This window comes from Cydia fagiglandana, chromosome 19, assembly GCF_963556715.1.
Source record: "Cydia fagiglandana chromosome 19, ilCydFagi1.1, whole genome shotgun sequence".
NCBI lineage: Eukaryota > Metazoa > Arthropoda > Insecta > Lepidoptera > Tortricidae > Cydia > Cydia fagiglandana.
Window position 1 is genome coordinate 2,574,925 of NC_085950.1, and position 17,594 is coordinate 2,592,518.

The window sequence follows — 17,594 nt, forward strand, 5'->3', positions numbered from 1 at the left end:
CAAGGATTAACTGGAACTTATTTTCAACTCCTTCTGCTTTAATATTAGTTGTAAATAGTTGTTCAATACAATTTTCGTGAGTCGCGACATTTGAGACATCTAGTATCAAGTAGCGGTACTGATAATTCCGCTACTCGATGCTAAATGTCAATTACGAAAATAATAGTCTTTTTGGTACCAACACTGATGTATGGAGTGAGCACTCTATGCTTACTATATTTGTCTGTGATTTAACTGACAAGATGTTTAACACTTTCTGTTTTGCCAACAATTGTTTGTGTTAAATGTCATTATCATCAACGTGTCATTTCATTTATCAACGTGAAGTGGCCAGTTAAAAAGAGGTCTCATTTAATTATCTCATTAACAGGGTGTTTTTACGTAGCAAATTTGTTTTCCAATTTTCTCAAAGAACATCATAAAACCTAAATGTTTCATACTTAAATATACTCCAGGAGTCGAGTATTATCAGCTGTAAAAATATTGGTAGCTAATTTGTTAGCACCTTATATTAAGTTCGGATATATAACTTTTTTGGCTAATATATATTAGACTGCATGCTTTCTCTTGTCTATGCTTAAGCTAAACATGTGGCAGTAGTTAGCGATTCGGTGGCCAGGCAATGTCAATGAATAAGAAATAGGTGATATGGAGTCTAACCTCATACGTCTATTCCAGAACATATCCTCAACAATTGAATGTAAAGGTATGAGCACGATAGTTGAAGTCACGCACACAACAACAAAATCATGTAATGACAGTGAGATTTTGAAATTAATATTCTTTTTAGGCTTCCGTATTTCGTATCAAGTTGATATCAACTGTAAAAAAGTTTCTTGAAGGTTTTTTTTATAGGCTTTTAATATCGTACGTTTAAGTCGCATTCACTCATTGATTCATTCATACTATTTTTGCGATTAGTAGGTACTCTGTGCGAGCAGTGTGTGTAATCATTCACCTCTCCTGGCGATACGTACATATAATAACTATTATATTTGACTATAGTTACCCGCACTGACTTCGCACGGATAACACAAAACCTTAACAAATTGTACACCTAAACTAAAGCTTCCTCAAAAATCTTTCTATTGATAGCTGAAATCCGCATGAAAATCAGTTGAGTAGGTTTTGAGTTCATCGTGAACATACATTCATATAGTTACAGACAGACGCGGCGGGAGACTTTGTTTTATAAGGTGTAGTGAATTAGTGATAAATTCAATTAACAGTAACCTCACAATATAAAGATGTTCATTGTGCTGCTTATCTACAGTTCATGGCATGAAAAACTTTTTTCCTACCATAATTCAATAAATAATCTTTGAAATTAAAAGGTTTGAATTCTCTTCGCATAAACCAAGTTTTCAAGGCTACGCCGCCGATTCGCCGCCACCGCCAACCAATTTTGACCGGCGAACCGTCGCCGGCTAAATGCCTATCGGGCGGCGCTAGACGTGCGCGCCGGTCGAAAATAATTGGGCAACGGCGCGCCACCAAAAAATCCACGGCGGCGGCGCGGCGTGGAAGTTTTCAACTTTTCAATATTAAGACGTATAATGAAAAGTCATGCTTAACCCTTAAATCGACAAGGGAAAAAAATCTTAAAAAACTGTGTTAGTATCATTTTTTCGGTGTTATTATCTTATTAGGTATGTGGTTGTTTATTGTAGAAAAATCATGAAAAAAATCTATTTATAATAGTTTCGAAAAAAACATAGGTATGACAAATATGTTGGATGTTGCCAGGTTCGGTGTAAATAAAAAGATACGCTGCATAATGAAAAGACGTCTAGTATTTTGGACGTTGCCGAATATACAGTACTTTATATGCATATGGTTTTTTTTTGTCAATATCATGTTTTTTTTAAATTATTATAGAATAATTGCTTTTAATTACAAATACACTTACTAATAATGTCAACTTATGTTATGAACTAAAGTAAAACCTACTATTTTTATATTTTTCCAAAAAGTTTATAGCTCGTAGGTGGTAAAATTTTACCAGTCATTGGCGTCATTTTATTAACATTAAATCAAACTTAGCGGGGTATCGTAGGATGCAGCAACATCTGAACAATGGTATACAATAATGCATGTAATTTTATCAATATTTTCGTAAGAACTTTCTTAAATGAAATCGTGGGTCTGTCTCTTGATGTCTTGATGAACGCACAGGAAAATAAATCCGTAATAATATTTTTTTATCTATTTGGTTCATTACGTTGTAATAAGACAAATAATGACTTAGTATGGTGTTGGTGCGACATAAAATAGTAGAAATTCAATTATATAACCAGAAAAATTCCGTAAGTACGTAATTATTGCCATTTTTAAGTAAGTATTTTACGTCAAAAATGTGAGAGTTACGTAGGAAGTGGCGCCCGCAATAATTTTCAACTATTTCTTATCGGACTATAACCTATTACATATTTTAACGCTGCATAATACTGTCTTATAAAAAAATATTCGGCGCGAATTTTAAACTACCGGCGGCGGCGGCGGCGCGCGTACTCCTTATGGCGGCGGCGCGCACGTCTAATCAGCGCTCATATCTTTGAGATTATAAACTACATACATAATAAAATACAATTAAATCAACAATTAAAAAACAATTAAAAGAATCAAATGAACGCTATTAAAAATGTATTCGTCAAAATCATCACCTAACAGCTAATTTCACCAGCAACATGAAAACGGGCATTCTAAGATCCGAATCTTAAGTATTTACAACTTTACAAGCGGGCCGGACAACGTCCTTGACGAGTAGCGAAGGAACGAATCGTGGTACTACTACAACCGGTATTGGCACTTACTTATTACCGGTAATAGCTTTAGGAGTAAACTATCAAATAGTGGTATTTGTTGTCAATTGGCTAAACCGATAACACTATTGAATACCGGTATTCGAATACCTCTATTCGGAGCTTAAGTGATATAAATACCCAAATTCAAATTACACCGGTTATACCTCAATAATAACCTGTAGTCAGAATACCGGTAACGGTCCCTGGTTACAGAACCCTTCATGGGCGAGTCCGACTCGCACTTGGCCGCTTTTTTATATTCAAATAATACGTCGTAATAGCAAATAAAGTATGGCTTTGCTTGTATGCGTACGTATACGTGGCAGTACGACTCACAAGGGAATGCGGAAATAAACTACTTAAAAATGGACCGTGTTTTTATTACTACACGTTCAAAAGGCAGGCAGTATGACTCAAAGTGATTTTTTTAAGCTTTCATATGAACACAAATATTAGAAACGGTATAAAAGCGCCAACGTCGGGTTTTAACGCAACGCTTTTTAAGCTCTCGTCCGTATGAAGCCTTTTTATACTATTTATTAGTGTTCCATACAATCGAAAAGTCTTCGGACCAAGATCGCGGTCCGGTAAGCCCGTTAGTAGGAGATACCCCATATAGCCGACCTTCACCAATTTGTCTGACGGATGAAACTATGAAAATATATTCCAGAACATAAATAAATAGGGTTGCCTAAAGAAAAATGGTCAAGGCTATTTTTAATAAATTTTTGAAAAAAAAGGTCATTTACATTTTTTTTCGAAATCGAATTCCTAAAAGCGAATATTTTAGGAAATAATAGCATCGAAAGAAACAAAATGTACGTGAGGATTTTTTTTTTCGAGGCAACCCTATGATGTGGAATGTTGTTGGAAAGGTCTTTCAAAATGAATAGGGGTTCTAGAAGACCATTTTTTGATAAAGTGAATATTTTTGGAAATAATCGCTTTGAAAGAAACAAATTGTGTGTGACAATTTTTTTATCGTTTCAACTTTATAGTGTGGGGTGTCGTTGGATAGGCCTTTCAAGGGGTCTCTAAACATCATTTCTTGATAAAGTGAATAATTTCGGAAATAATCGTTCAGAAAGAAAAAAAAAGGTTTTTCCTTTTAACTTTTGTACCATCTGTCCAAAAAATATGAAAAAAATCGTAAAAATAGTGCTTATAAAACTAAATCAAATAAAATTAAAACAAACTTGATCAGTTAAGCCGTTTATGAGTTATCGCTAAAAGTCTTCCCTTCAAATTTTAATTAAAAGCCTGGCAACCCTTATTTGTGACCGGATTTTCGCAGGCAACCCTATACCATTGTATTATGCAATAAAAGCAACCTAGTTGATTTATATTGTACAAGTTGTATACTTTCCATTGAACCTTATTTCGTTCGTCAGACAAATCGGTGAAATTTGCCGAAAAAAATTTTTTTTCAAAAATTTATTAAAAATAGCCTTGACCATTTTTCTTTACGCAGCCCTATTTATTTATGTTCTGGAACATATTTTATTTCATATTTTCATAGTTTCATCCGTCAGACAGATTGGTGAAGGTCGTCCATAGAAACGGGATCATGGGATCTTAGACCACGTCTGTTATAGCTTTTAGACTTACTACTTTTTCTGAACGTACCCTTCGCCACAGCTATCTGTCACTGTCAAACGTTAACTGTCAGTGTCATTTCTGGTATCGGCAAGGACCCAACCTTTTCTGTTCTCTTTCACGACGCAGCAACTAGTATCATTTCTCTCACCTCGCTCTTTTAAAATGCCGTTTGTCAAAAAAGGACAACCATACTGTTGACAAGGCGGACTTCAAATCAAGTGTTGCCTTTCTTGATGCGCCCACCCTGTGTATGTGTGCGTAAAAGCGTATATGTGTGCTCTTTTAGGGATGTGAAAAGTCGATTTTAATCATGTTATATATCGATAAACGCTACACAGCGGAACGAAATAGCGATTAATTGAAGCTTCAATATCTTCGTTAAACATAAACATTATTGAAATGCTAATGGATAATGAATATATTATAATATAATAATATAATTCAATTATTGCGGAACACCTATTTTAGGAGGTATTTATGTATTTTAATTAAATATCTGAACTTTCCCTTGGTTCCCTGCTGGGGCGTGACTATAAAATTGTGATCTGATAACCACAATAAAGAATAAAAGCGTTTTTGGTCATTTTAGGTATCGTTAAGCCTTTGAAGTAAAATTAAAATTGCAAGAAATGTCGATAGTTTATCGATATGACTTTATCGACATGGCTACAGCAACGTGGGCCTCATTGTTAATCGTACACTAAACAAAAGTGGCAACAGTGACAGCTCGCTGAGACACCGTCTATATATATTATTATGTCTATGGGTATCGGGCTCATTTCTGAACGTACCCTTCGCCACAGCTATCTGTCACTGTCAAACGTTAACTGTCAGTGTCATTTCTGGTATCGGGCTCATTTCTGAACGTACCCTTCGCCACGGCTATCTGTCACTGTCAAACGTTAACTGTCAGTGTCATTTCTGATATCGGGCTACTGATAATACCGGGAAGACGCTGTTTTTTCTTGCTAATTACTTATTCTGTTCTTTTTAACTGACTGTACCAAAGGCGCTGAGGCTGCTATTTCTCTAATATAATATAATAATAGCACTGCACGTTCGTATTGTTGTGGTATTTGTTTTAAGACCATTGGTGCATTCTCGCGCACCGCGCGGTTTCGTGATGGACGTGACGCACGCGTGTCGCTGCTGCCTGCGGTGTGCTCCGGACAAGGACCTGACGACGCCGTACACACATCTCGGCAAAACAGAGATATATGCCGACATGATCAAAGAGAGCTTCAATATACATGTAAGTAAAAGACAATCTGGTTATTGAAACATCTACTTAAACCTAAAATTGTGAAAACTTAAATGTTTTTGTTTGTATAACTTAACTTGCAGCTGGTGGTGGGCGGCTCGGGCTCGTGCGGCATCTGCTCGGCGTGCGTGGGCCGCCTGCGAGACGCGAGCGACTTCAAGCTGCAAGTGCAGCGCAGCCAGGCGGAGCTGCAGGCTTGGTTGCAGGGAGTGAGCCACGTCAAAGGTAGGGAACAACCACCCATCAAACTATTAATGAAGTTTAGTCATTTTTTTTGGATTTCGTACAGAAGAATATGAATAAAAATATTATAATCACTCTTTAATCTACAGTGATTGATGGTAGTGATTATATTCTCTTTGGTCGCACCATACACACACACACACACACACACACACACACACCAGATAAGGGTTGACTGCCCACTGCCCGCTAGATAGTGTTATGGGATTACTTTACAAATACAAACCAAATTAAAAGTCACATACAGTCAGCAGCAGAAGTTGCTAAGTGGGCAAGGTGTTCAAAATGATCTTAATTGGGTTTATAATTTTAAAATAACACCATCTAATGTGCAGTGGGCGATCAACCCTTAGCAGGTGAGTGTATGGTGCGACCATCAAGCTCAACACACTTTTGTGTCAAGTTAATTTTGAACACCTTGCCTGCTGCTGACATACAAAAATTACACAAGCGGTGGAGGTGCCCAGGGCTTGCTTTAAATAGTAGTGTGTCTACTTGAAATAACACTAATTAAAATATTTTGATAGAAAGTAATTTAATTGGTTGTTAGACTTCTTTACAATTGCTGTGTGAGCATAACAATAACGGGAAGATGATGTGATTTGTTGTGTTTGTTGCTCTAGAGGAAGAATCTGCAGTTGAGGATCCTGAGATGCAGGACGGAGATGGGACCAGTGAGCCTGTATCAGGTCCGTATACTCCTCTACTGATAGAAACAGTCATTATTATTTTTGAATAGGGAGTAGAAGTTTCCACAACTGATGTTGCTAGTACGGTGGAACCTGGATAATTGCAATCTCAAGGGACCGGCCATTTTTTGTCAATTAACCAGGTTTTTCATTTAAGCAGGTCATGTCAATTATTATTATTATTATTATAGCCTCTTTATTTCCATAACTCTATTTTTTTTTTTAGTTTCTGTTAAAATATGTTTTTATGCTGTTGTTTCTGTTGTTTTTCCTCCTTTCGTGAATGGTGCAATGGTGTCATGGAGCACCTGGTTTTGTACCCTTGTGTACCCTTCAACGGCCAAGTCACACAACATTAACTATAATAATAAAGAAATCGCAGTAAGGAACCTTAGACTTGGCACGACTTTGTCTAGATTTCATTACTTTTTAGAGATAAACAAGCAGCTCCATCGAGACTTGGCTAGTTTTTTACAGAATGTTTTTGGTGGGATTTCACTTCTTTTTGTAGAAACGTGGGCATATTGATTTATTTTATTAGAATAGAATAGAAAGAATAGAATAGAAATACATTTATTTATGACAAACAAACACAGATGACAAAAACATGTTGACAAATATACAATGTATAACATTTAGTGAAAAATGCCATAAAAGGGTCACAACTCAGCATGTTGCTGGCAAAGCCAGCGCTGTTCTTCCGTTGTAACCCAGGCGTACGCCGTTCGACGACGATTATCGATATCCATCTGTACCAAATTTCAGCTCTCTGAGTTTATGGGAAGTACTAGTTCTATTCTGATGATCATGAGTGAGTTTCATAAATGCGAAACTTTGCTTTCGCTTAACTTCGGAACTAAATGACCTACAGACTTAAAATTTTGGATTTTAAGTATGTGATTATAGCTTACTGGATGACCAAAATTTCTGCGTTCTGGTCTTATCCAGAGGTTCTCAAATAGGGGCCTGAAAATGCGGCGAAATGGTTCCAGTAAAGGATGGTACGGCAGTGTTTGCTTCGCGCTCGACTTGGCGGGGGCACTGCCGTGCCCCCCGATAGGTTTTCATTAATAGAGGTTGCGTTCTGACAAATTTCTTTTATAGAGGTGCAAATAACCATTGAAAGTATAGATGGTCAAGCAAATCTTGTCAGTAGAAAAAGGCGCGAAATTCAAATTTTCTATGAGACTATTTCCCTTCGCACCTACATTTTTCAAATTTGCCGCCTTTTTCTACTGACAAGATCTGCTTGACCAACTATAGATTTACACGCTTACGTTCTGGATTTCTAGTCTATAAAAAAGCTATTTATGTAGCTTCTGTCAATAGTTGGACTCTTACACTACATTTATTACTACTTTATTTTGTTATTAATCATTTGGGTTTAAAAATTCCATTGAATTGTAGAAGAAAGTTTTATTAGAATGTAAAAAGCATACTTTGTTTTTGATTTTAACAAAACTATTTTACCTACTACAGGCTGTGATAGATAGAGAATTCTGGATGAAGATATAAATAAAATGATCATTGCTATTAAAATATTGTTTGTACTGTCTGCAACTACATACATTATTTCAATTACAGAGGTAATAAGTAAGACTCGTTTCAATAATAGAGGTAAAAAAGAGCAAAAGTAACGGATTTTTTTAACACAGTGTCTTACAGAGGCAAAATTACGAAAAGCACTAAAATCTAAATTGCAATTATAGAGGTTCCAAAATTTCAATTATAGAGGCCAAAAGGTCTCAAGGGACCGGGACCGGACTTTTATTATATATTATATATTTAGCCTTTAGTCGGACAATACATTATTCATGTTCGTATATTTCACTTTTTTTCCATTTCTGTGTGTCCGTTTGCCAGGTGGCAAAGGCCTCCTCCAGTCTTCTCCATTCTGGCCTTTCTGTGGCCACTCTACCCCAAGTTGTTCCTGCGACCTGTCTTATGTCGTCGTCCCACCTTCTCTTTGGTCTAGTTTTCTTTCTGTTTCCATCTCTTGGGTATCATTGCGTGACTAGTTTGCTCCACTTGTCTTTTCCTCTGACTATGTGACCAGCCCATTTCCATTTTTGTCTTCTTATCTTTCGAGTTATATCCTGAACTTTAGTCTTGTGTCTGAGGTTGCTATTTCTTACTTTGTCCGTTCTCTTGATTCCTATCATACTTCTTTCCATCGCATGCTGGCATATGGAAAGTTTACCTGACATGGCTTTTGTTAGAGCCCATGTTTCGCTTCCGTATGTTAGTACAGGTAGGACGCATGTGTCGAATAGCTTGCTTTTAGTTGATATGTGTAAGTTTTTGTCCTTCATTATTTCTTTTAGTCCCCAGTATTTATTCCAGCTGTTCGCTATTCTTCTTTGAATTTCTTTCTTTATACTGTTTTCTGGAGACATCAATTGCCCAAGATACAGTGAAACCTGGATTAGTGAGATCTGAAGGGACGAGCAAATTTGTCTCACTTAAAGAGGTTTTCCACTTACCCAGGTTCCCAGTTAGCCAGGTACAAATAAATTTCTGTCTCATTTACAGAGGGTCCCATTAATAGAGGTGAGAATAGAGGATATATCTCAGTTATAGAGGTGGTTAATAAGATATTTTGTAATTATCTTTAAATGTTTAGGTAAAATAATCCTTGTCCCTAAATATTTTTTAAGTCTGTTTAAATATTTCGTTGAATTTTGAATGATTTTCCAAAGGATAGATTTTTTTCAATTAAATTTGATACGGACTTCATTGCGTCTTAGAAATTTATTAAATGAAAATTGGTTTATTCTTGTTCCTTGTCAAGATTTCAGCTTTCGTTTCTATAGTTTTAACTACATAAAGTAACTAAAGAAGTCGTTTAGACACAATTAAGCAAAAGCGGAATTTGTGGATAGACTAAGAGTTAGTAAGAATACGGAATACGGAAATAGATCAATAAAGTCCAAGTTAGAGAGGTCATAGATTGACGTTATCTCAGATACAGAGGTAATTGAAATAAAATTCTAAAAAAACTATTAGGAAAATGTAATGTTATAAATATAGTCTCAGTAAAAGAGGTAAAATACACTCTCTGTCTCAGTTATAGAGGTAAATGTGACTATAAAATCACAACAACTAATCCCAGTTATAGAGGTTCGTTTTATCTCACTAACAGAGGTAATTCAGTGCTAAAGTGTCGGGACCGCATCATGAGTCCCAGCTATAGAGGTTTCTCACTTATCCAGGTCCCACTTAACCAGGTTTCACTGTATATGTATTCTTCCACATAAGAGATTTGATTCTGGTCCACTATTACAGGATCCTTGTTGCCATTAGTCATAATTTTAGTTTTTTCCGGGTTTAACTTCAGTCCAGCTCTTTCACTTTCCGATGCTAGATCATTAACCATCTTGTTTAGGTCACCAGATGTTCTTGCGAATAACACAATGTCATCCGCGAATCGCAAATGCGTTTGTGTGCGACCACTTACTGTTATTCCTAGATCATCCCATTCCATATTTCTGAAGATCATTTCTTATACAGCTAGGAAAAGTGCTGGTGATAGGGGGTCTCCTTGCCTCACGCCTTTTTGTATTTGAAACATATTGCCTTTCTTTTCTAGTTGAATGCATGCTGAGCTGTGTTTGTGAATATTTCTTATAATCCTTATATATTTGTGCTCGATTATCTTTTAAGGCTTCCCAGATTTTTTAATGTATTAAAGAGTCAAATGCTTTACTGTAGTCAATAAAGGTTATGTAATATGTTAGCTGGTACTCAGTATATTTCTCTATAATTTGCCTTACTGTATGGATGTGGTCTAGTACTGAGAAATCCTTCCGGAAACCTGCCTATAATTATTGAGGTTGTCCATTTATCCAGGTGCCAATTAACCAGGTTTCACTGTATCTAGCAATCTTCAGATACTTGTTAAGTATTAGAAGACACATCAGACATATTATTGTCTAAGAGATGTTGCATGAGAAATAAGTTTTGATGACTGGTTGAAGGCAGCAACTGGCTAACTTCACATTAAATCACCCAGTGAAGTTATTTAAAATATATGGACATTGGGATAACACAGAAACTTTTAATGTTATCATATGTATAAGAACAGTAAAAAATGTGAGAGGAAAATTAATTACTTCTAGATAACACTTAGTGTTATTAGTGTACTATAAATCTCCTTTGACTTCATCAACTATTACCCGGCGTGGCTCACTCCGCGACTCAGTGCATGCGGCCCACACCAATTTCGGTGTCTAGCAGTAGTAGTTGCCGCGCACCGCTACGGAACGGACGCTTGATCCCGCTTGCGCCACCTTGCGGTCATACCTGTCGGAATAGGTTTGTTAGAGAGTGAACAGTGAACCTTCTGCACTTAGCACTATTATTAATTCTGTAATATGTACAAATTAAAAAAAAAAACACTCAGTCCCGGTTAATGCGCAGAACATGGGGTTTAATATAGTGTTGTTGCTCTAGATGACATGCTCCGGTTAAACATGGCGGCCGGAGACGGGGCGAGCGACGAGGGTGAGCCGCTGTTGCGTGAGTACCTGCTTCATATCCAGGGTTGCTAAAAAATAACTGCATTCCCGTTGCCAGGGCGGTTTTAGCATTGCAACTTTCACTATGGGATCAACCCCGATATCGCGAAAAAATAAATTTGATGTTATTTGATATATTATTAATTTGATGTCATACATTTTGGCTGGAAATCAGACTCAGTTTGTTCAGATAGTTATTGTTTACTATGGCGCTCTAAACGCCTTCAACATTCGCGTCGATAAATTGTCTTATAGCTGTCGAAGATATTATTATTACTCATGGTAATGTTAGATTTCTCTCGTGAGCTGTAAACAAATTCAAATGTCATGATACTGTCCCACTATTAACTGCTTGATCCATCTCTATCACTTATTAAATGTATATTCAATTACACAAACGCGATGTAAATTTTTTCATTATTTTTTACCTTAAATTCCGACGATTCAGCTGAGTTGCGGTAGACCCGTTTGTGTAATTAAATATGTGTACAAAACGCGAGAGTTTAACACATTCAGTGCCGAAAACCCGACTGTCGGGTATTTTATGATTTCGTTCCCAGGCCGGACCACCCGATAGTCGGGATCGTGGTACTACTGCTTTATATGACAAAATATTTGATATTTAGCAGAGTATCAAGGCCCACGGCTGCTAGCCAATCTCCCCCACGATCCTGGCAGCGTTGCCATACTGAACTATGAGATCTGGTGCACTAGGCAAGACCCAGACAGGAGCGAGGATGCGAGATCCCTGAGTCGTCGACACAAGCCACAAATAGTATGTTTGTTTCAGATGAAGAGCTAATAATCAAGCCAGAATCGAACGAAGATGAGACAAGCGATGAGATGTTGCGTAAGTACCAACTTGAATAGCAACGGTGACTAATTATTAGAGAATACATGAACTGTAGCATTGGGAAGGTTTTCCAATCGGTGAACCAATCTACCAATATACCGGGATATATCAATCTGGATGTAATAATTATAAATAATCTTCGAAATAAAGGAACTTCTGTGAATTGGTAATATTTATGTGTAATGTATCTAAATCTCTTAATTATTGTAGGTCTCGCACTCCAGTCCAGGCTATCCGTAGATAGTGATAGGACTTTTCGTAACTTAAGATCCACTGTACAGTATGAGCCCCGACTAAAGTACCCACGGCGCCATACTAGCTGTATCGAAAAGTGGATACTCAACCTGGCCTCCGCTTAACGACTAAGCCCAAGAATTGGCTTAGGCACTAGTTTTTACGAAAACGATTGCCATCTGACCCTCCAACCCATAGGAAAAAGTAGGTCTTATTGGGAATAGTCCGGTTTCCTGACGATGTTTCCTTCACCGTGCGTTGCATAAAAAATAAAAATCCCTCGTCTGCAGCATTATTGTTTCCGAAATATACCAAAACCTATCGCGGTAATCCACAATCGCAAATGCGAGTATTGAATACTATTTCATTTTAAATACAATTGTACCGTTATGTAAGGCACAGCATGAAGTAGAGTTGTTGTTGTAGTGGAGGAGCGGGCAGTCAAGGCGGAGGTGTCGGACGCGGCGAGTGACGAGGACTGCGTGTCGGGTGAGTACTGCGACACCACGATACTACGGCACAGGCCTCCTAAGTGCGCGAGAGAGCCTGGGCTATAGTCCCCACCATAGATGTGAAAAATACTTTATAAAAAGTATTTAAATACAAAATACAAATACTTCCTTGATATACTATTTCAAATGCAAAATACAAAATAGTTTATGAATTTGGATTTAAATACAAATTACGAAATAGGTATTTTCAAAGTACTTTTTAAAAATACAAATACTTTGCGATAAAAGGTACTCTGAGTAGTAAATACCTAGTCTGATTTAAAAAGTGAATTTCCGAGTTGAAAAGACTCTCTTTATTCTTTGAAATCAGTCCTCTATCTAAAGTGCAAATTTCTTGTTGTTTGCTCATATTAACCGGTAGGATGGATGGATGATGGTTTTTAACGGCCAATTTTTAAAGCATTAATTTAGATTTGTAATGTTTTACAGCTAATATAATGCCTCTCGTTAGTGTGATGAAAACGTCTCGTTTGTGTTTCACCAGGGCAGAAAAGTTTGTTCTCCTCTTGTGCCTTGAAATCCTCACAACACTCAAGATTCCACTTTGTAACCACTCTCTACGCTTGTGGACATGTACGACGTTACTAAACAGATTGAACAGTTCCATGTTAAAAGAATGAGAGAGTTGCCAGGATTGTCACATCAGAAGAGATTGTAACTCCTACCTACATTACCTACTATAAAGTATTTTTTATTTTGAAAATAGGTTCCAAAAACTATTTCAAATAAAATACACAATAGTTTTCTTCAAAAGGTATTTAAATACAAAATAGGTATTTTGCATTTTGTATTTGCATTTTAAATACAAGTATTTCAAATAAGTCACATCTCTGGTCCCCACGTTGGCCCACTGCGGGAGACTTCACATAAGTACGCCTATGAATTTCTTCGCTGATTTATGCAGATTTTATCAGGATGTACGGAATATGAACAAATATTCCGTAAATAAGTTCTAAACATTATTGGTGGCCAGGATTTGAACCCTCGACCTTCGGATTGAAAGTCGGCGGTCATATGCTATCCACCACAACCACCGACCATTTCTTTTGATGACAATCCTGAGCGAAGTCGAAATTATTGTTAAATTAATTATACGCTTTGTAATCTGTCTAAATTGTTTTGTTAATTTGTGTTTCAGTGTGTTCAGAGGGTAGCGCCGCCCGCGCCAGGGACCAGCTCGCTATGGCTTGTTCCGTGGTGCTCGAGCGCCTCCGCGACGACGCGATAGTTCACAGTGGAGACAAACTATACTACTGCGACAACTGTGGCAAGCATTTCAGAAACAAGACTATTTTAAGAAAACACATAGAAAACACACACTTGTCGACCGGATCGAAATCATTTGCTTGTGATTTTTGTAGCTCTACGTTTCAAACCGAATTGCTTGTGATAGAACACGAGAAAAGCGAACATGGTGTTTCAAATTTCATGTGTGCTGAATGTGAGTATACGACAAGTTCCAAGAAAACTTTAGAGACTCATGTGAAGAGTCATTTTTTGGATAATAATTTCAATTGTAGTCACTGTAGTTACACGAGTTCGTGTAAAAGTGATTTACATAAACATCAAACATTACACATTGCTGGAGAAGCTTTTGAGTGTAGCGACTGTGACTTCAAGTGCAGTTTTGAATCAAACTTGCGACGTCACCAGAAGACGCACAAACGGAGGCACCAGAGAATGCTCACTGGAAAACAGCTTTACGAATGTAGTCATTGCGACTACAAGTGCAGTGCTAGTTCTAAGTTACGAAGACATGAAAGGACACATACTGGCAAGAAGCCTTTTCACTGTAGCCACTGTGATTACAAATGCAGTCAGAAATCAAATTTACGAAAACACATAATGATACATACCGGGGCGAAGCCATTTCAATGCAGCAACCGCGACTTCAAGACCAGTTGGGAAAATAACTTTCGAATTCACAAAAGAATACACACCGGAGAAAAGCCATACACATGCAGTTATTGCGACTACAAGTGCAGTCATAATTCAGGTTTACGAGTACACGAAAGGACACATACTGGCAGGAAGCCTTTTCAGTGTAGCCACTGTGATTACAAATGCAGTCAGAATTCACATTTAAAAAAACACCAGATGATACACACTGGAGAAAAGCCTTACACATGTAGTTATTGCGACTACAAGTGCAGAGATAGGTCAAGCTTACGAAATCACGAAACGACACATACTGGCCGGAAGCCTTTTCAGTGTAGCCACTGTGATTACAAATGCTGTCTGAAATCAAGCTTACAACGTCACATAAGAATACACACAGGAGAGAAGCCGTACAAATGTAGTAATTGCGACTACAAGTGCAGTGAAAGGTCAAGCTTACGTTATCATGAAAGGACACATACTGGTGAGAAGCCTTTTCAGTGTAGCCTATGTGATTACAAGTGCAGTCAAAGTTCACATTTAAAAAGTCATCAGAGGATACACACCGGAGAAAAGCCTTTCAAATGTAAGCAGTGATCGTGATAACAATATGGTGATAAACAATTTACGAATTAATTCCATCCGGGTCCGTGCAAGTTTGCAAATCGCTGTACACGTTTCACAATCTATTTTGAAGTTATGGATGGAGAGTAACTAAGAGTTTAAATAAAAAAGAAGTTTTTGGCAAAATTTCATTTTTGGTACAAGCTTTTGCCGCTGACTGTACTTTTCTATCCGCAGGCAACACACATCTCGTCGACACACTTAACAACCCCAAACAGACTTAGTGTGCATGTTTTATTACAGAGTTTCTATGGATAATATTGCATTGGCATCAATTTACATCTTCTTTATATTTAAGAACTGTGCTCTTGTCGGTGGAGCAATCTCCAACTCGTGTCCCCTGCCAACTCCTTAAACTTCTACATACGTATGCAAAAATGCAGCTCAATCGGAAACCGGGAAGTGGGTCAAATGTAGCTTCCATGATTTGACCCACACTGACAAAACTAACATACTTTCATACATACTAACAGGGCAAGTTAAATAAAAGCTTGTATTAAAAATGACTGCTTCTAGTTCTCAGGAAGATGTAAAGTCACAAACAAACAGTTTATTGTGTTTATTATAGTTTATAAGTCATACTCTTATTTAAAATTAAGCTATAAATGAGTTTTTCCTTCAATATACTGATAGTCATTATTTTATGTATGGTTAAAAAAGTTAAATTGTAACGATTCCATAGCTGAATAAATATTTTTTATTAAATAAATGGGGCTCTGTTTTTCATGCCTGTAGCTCAAACAATAAACAAAACGGCGGGCAATCTATTTAAACTTTTTTTGCTTTTGCAAGTGCGATGAAAAACGTTGTGTCAAACACAAGCGGTATGAAAACTGTAAACTCGAGTCATAAAACCCCTCTGCCTCGTCCCTGCCCATCGTGATTCTATTGACTCTCTTTAATAATTTTGTCCAAATGTCTCTTATTGCCTTGCCCATACTAATATTATAAATACGAAATGTGTCTGTCTGTGTGTTACCTCTTCACGCTCGAAACTAATAAATAGTGTTAATGTGTACCTATTAGTCTACGTTTTAGTCATATCACATCACTAGTAACATCAGTCTAACTTATTGTTCAAAAGCCACTTGAAGGAGCAGTCACAACACTATCCGGTAGACGGTTCCAAGCCGCCACGACACGGTTGGACAAGGAATGATATGCAGCTTTAGTAGTAGTGGGAGTGCGAACAATTCTTAGGCTGTGACCTCGGGTCTCGCGGCTGATAGTTCTCATATTGATTAAATCGTGAATGTCAGGGAGGTTGTAACAATGGGTAACAATCTTAAAACACTCGATGAGGTCTCCTCTCGCTCTCCTGGCTTTGAGTGTGGGCAGTTTTGGTACCGTTAGCCTTTCTGCATAAGGTACAGGCGTTTCAGCTTAAAAGGAATCTTGGTGGCTCTTCGCTGCGCACTCTCTAGAAGGTCAATGTCTTTGACAAAATAAGGATTCCATACTTGGAAAGCATATTTAAGCAAGGGGCGGACATATGTTTTATAAATTTTGATAAAAACTTCAACAGATATGCATTGAAATTAGGAGCACGTATTTTTCTTAACTGTACATGTCTGTACAATTACGCATAGTATCTATTGGTATGACACTCGTTCGTTCGGCCGCGCTCGGCTCACAGACTGCTCTGAGGGCTTACCGCGAACCACGTTCGACGTGTTGCCTCCCTGTCGCACTTGCGTACGAATTTACAAGTGCGACAGAGAGGCAACACGTTGAATGTGGTTCGCGGTAGACCCTCTGTTGCTTTGTGACGCGAATCACAGAACTGGAGGTTGCACGAGAAATACATTTTGAGAATGGTCTGTATTTTGCTTTGAGGTAATTGAATCACCCTGAAGAATGGGCAAACCAAATACTTTATTAATTTTTTTATTTTCATTCATTCACCATGAAGTAATATGTGCATTACATGGCATGTCGATACAAGCACTCAAATACTTAAATTAAGTACAATACATTACAATAAATATAAATTAAAGGCATAAGCGAAGCGTCAAGTCATATTCCCGCTCTGTCGCGGAGCGCTCCAGCAGAGCGACCGCGGGACGAGACGCAGCGGGGGCGGGGGGGGGGTCAGTCAAACGATCACGTGACTTACCCGCCAGCCACCGCGGCAACCACTCTGCTCTGTTACATTTTTTATAATTAAACTCTTATTAACAACTTTGGAGTTCATATCCTAGATTGGCCCTTCAACACTATAGTAGCCGCAATACCAACTGGCGAGTCAGGTCATAATGCCATCTCTTTCACTCTCGGTTGGTCTTAACAAGGTTAAAGGAGATAGCATTATGACCTCAGTCGCCAATTGATATTGCAGTGAGCATAGCACTGGCGCTGTGTGCGAATTTTATGAGTATAT

General features: G+C 37.7%; 1 protein-coding gene across 1 annotated transcript in view; it reads left to right on the forward strand.

Moving 5' to 3' along the window:
* Nucleotides 1-16,805, forward strand: part of LOC134674173 (zinc finger protein 271-like) — a 34,599-nt gene extending 17,794 nt beyond the window's left edge. Inside the window, exons 8-15 of the mRNA XM_063532229.1 lie at nucleotides 5,490-5,655; nucleotides 5,748-5,889; nucleotides 6,243-6,263; nucleotides 6,531-6,596; nucleotides 11,049-11,114; nucleotides 11,904-11,963; nucleotides 12,627-12,689; nucleotides 13,851-16,805. Of these exons, the coding sequence (XP_063388299.1) occupies nucleotides 5,490-5,655; nucleotides 5,748-5,889; nucleotides 6,243-6,263; nucleotides 6,531-6,596; nucleotides 11,049-11,114; nucleotides 11,904-11,963; nucleotides 12,627-12,689; nucleotides 13,851-15,187 (1,921 nt within the window). The 3' untranslated portion in view covers nucleotides 15,188-16,805. The remainder of the gene's footprint in view (nucleotides 1-5,489; nucleotides 5,656-5,747; nucleotides 5,890-6,242; nucleotides 6,264-6,530; nucleotides 6,597-11,048; nucleotides 11,115-11,903; nucleotides 11,964-12,626; nucleotides 12,690-13,850) is intronic.
* Nucleotides 16,806-17,594: the final 789 nt, after the last annotated feature.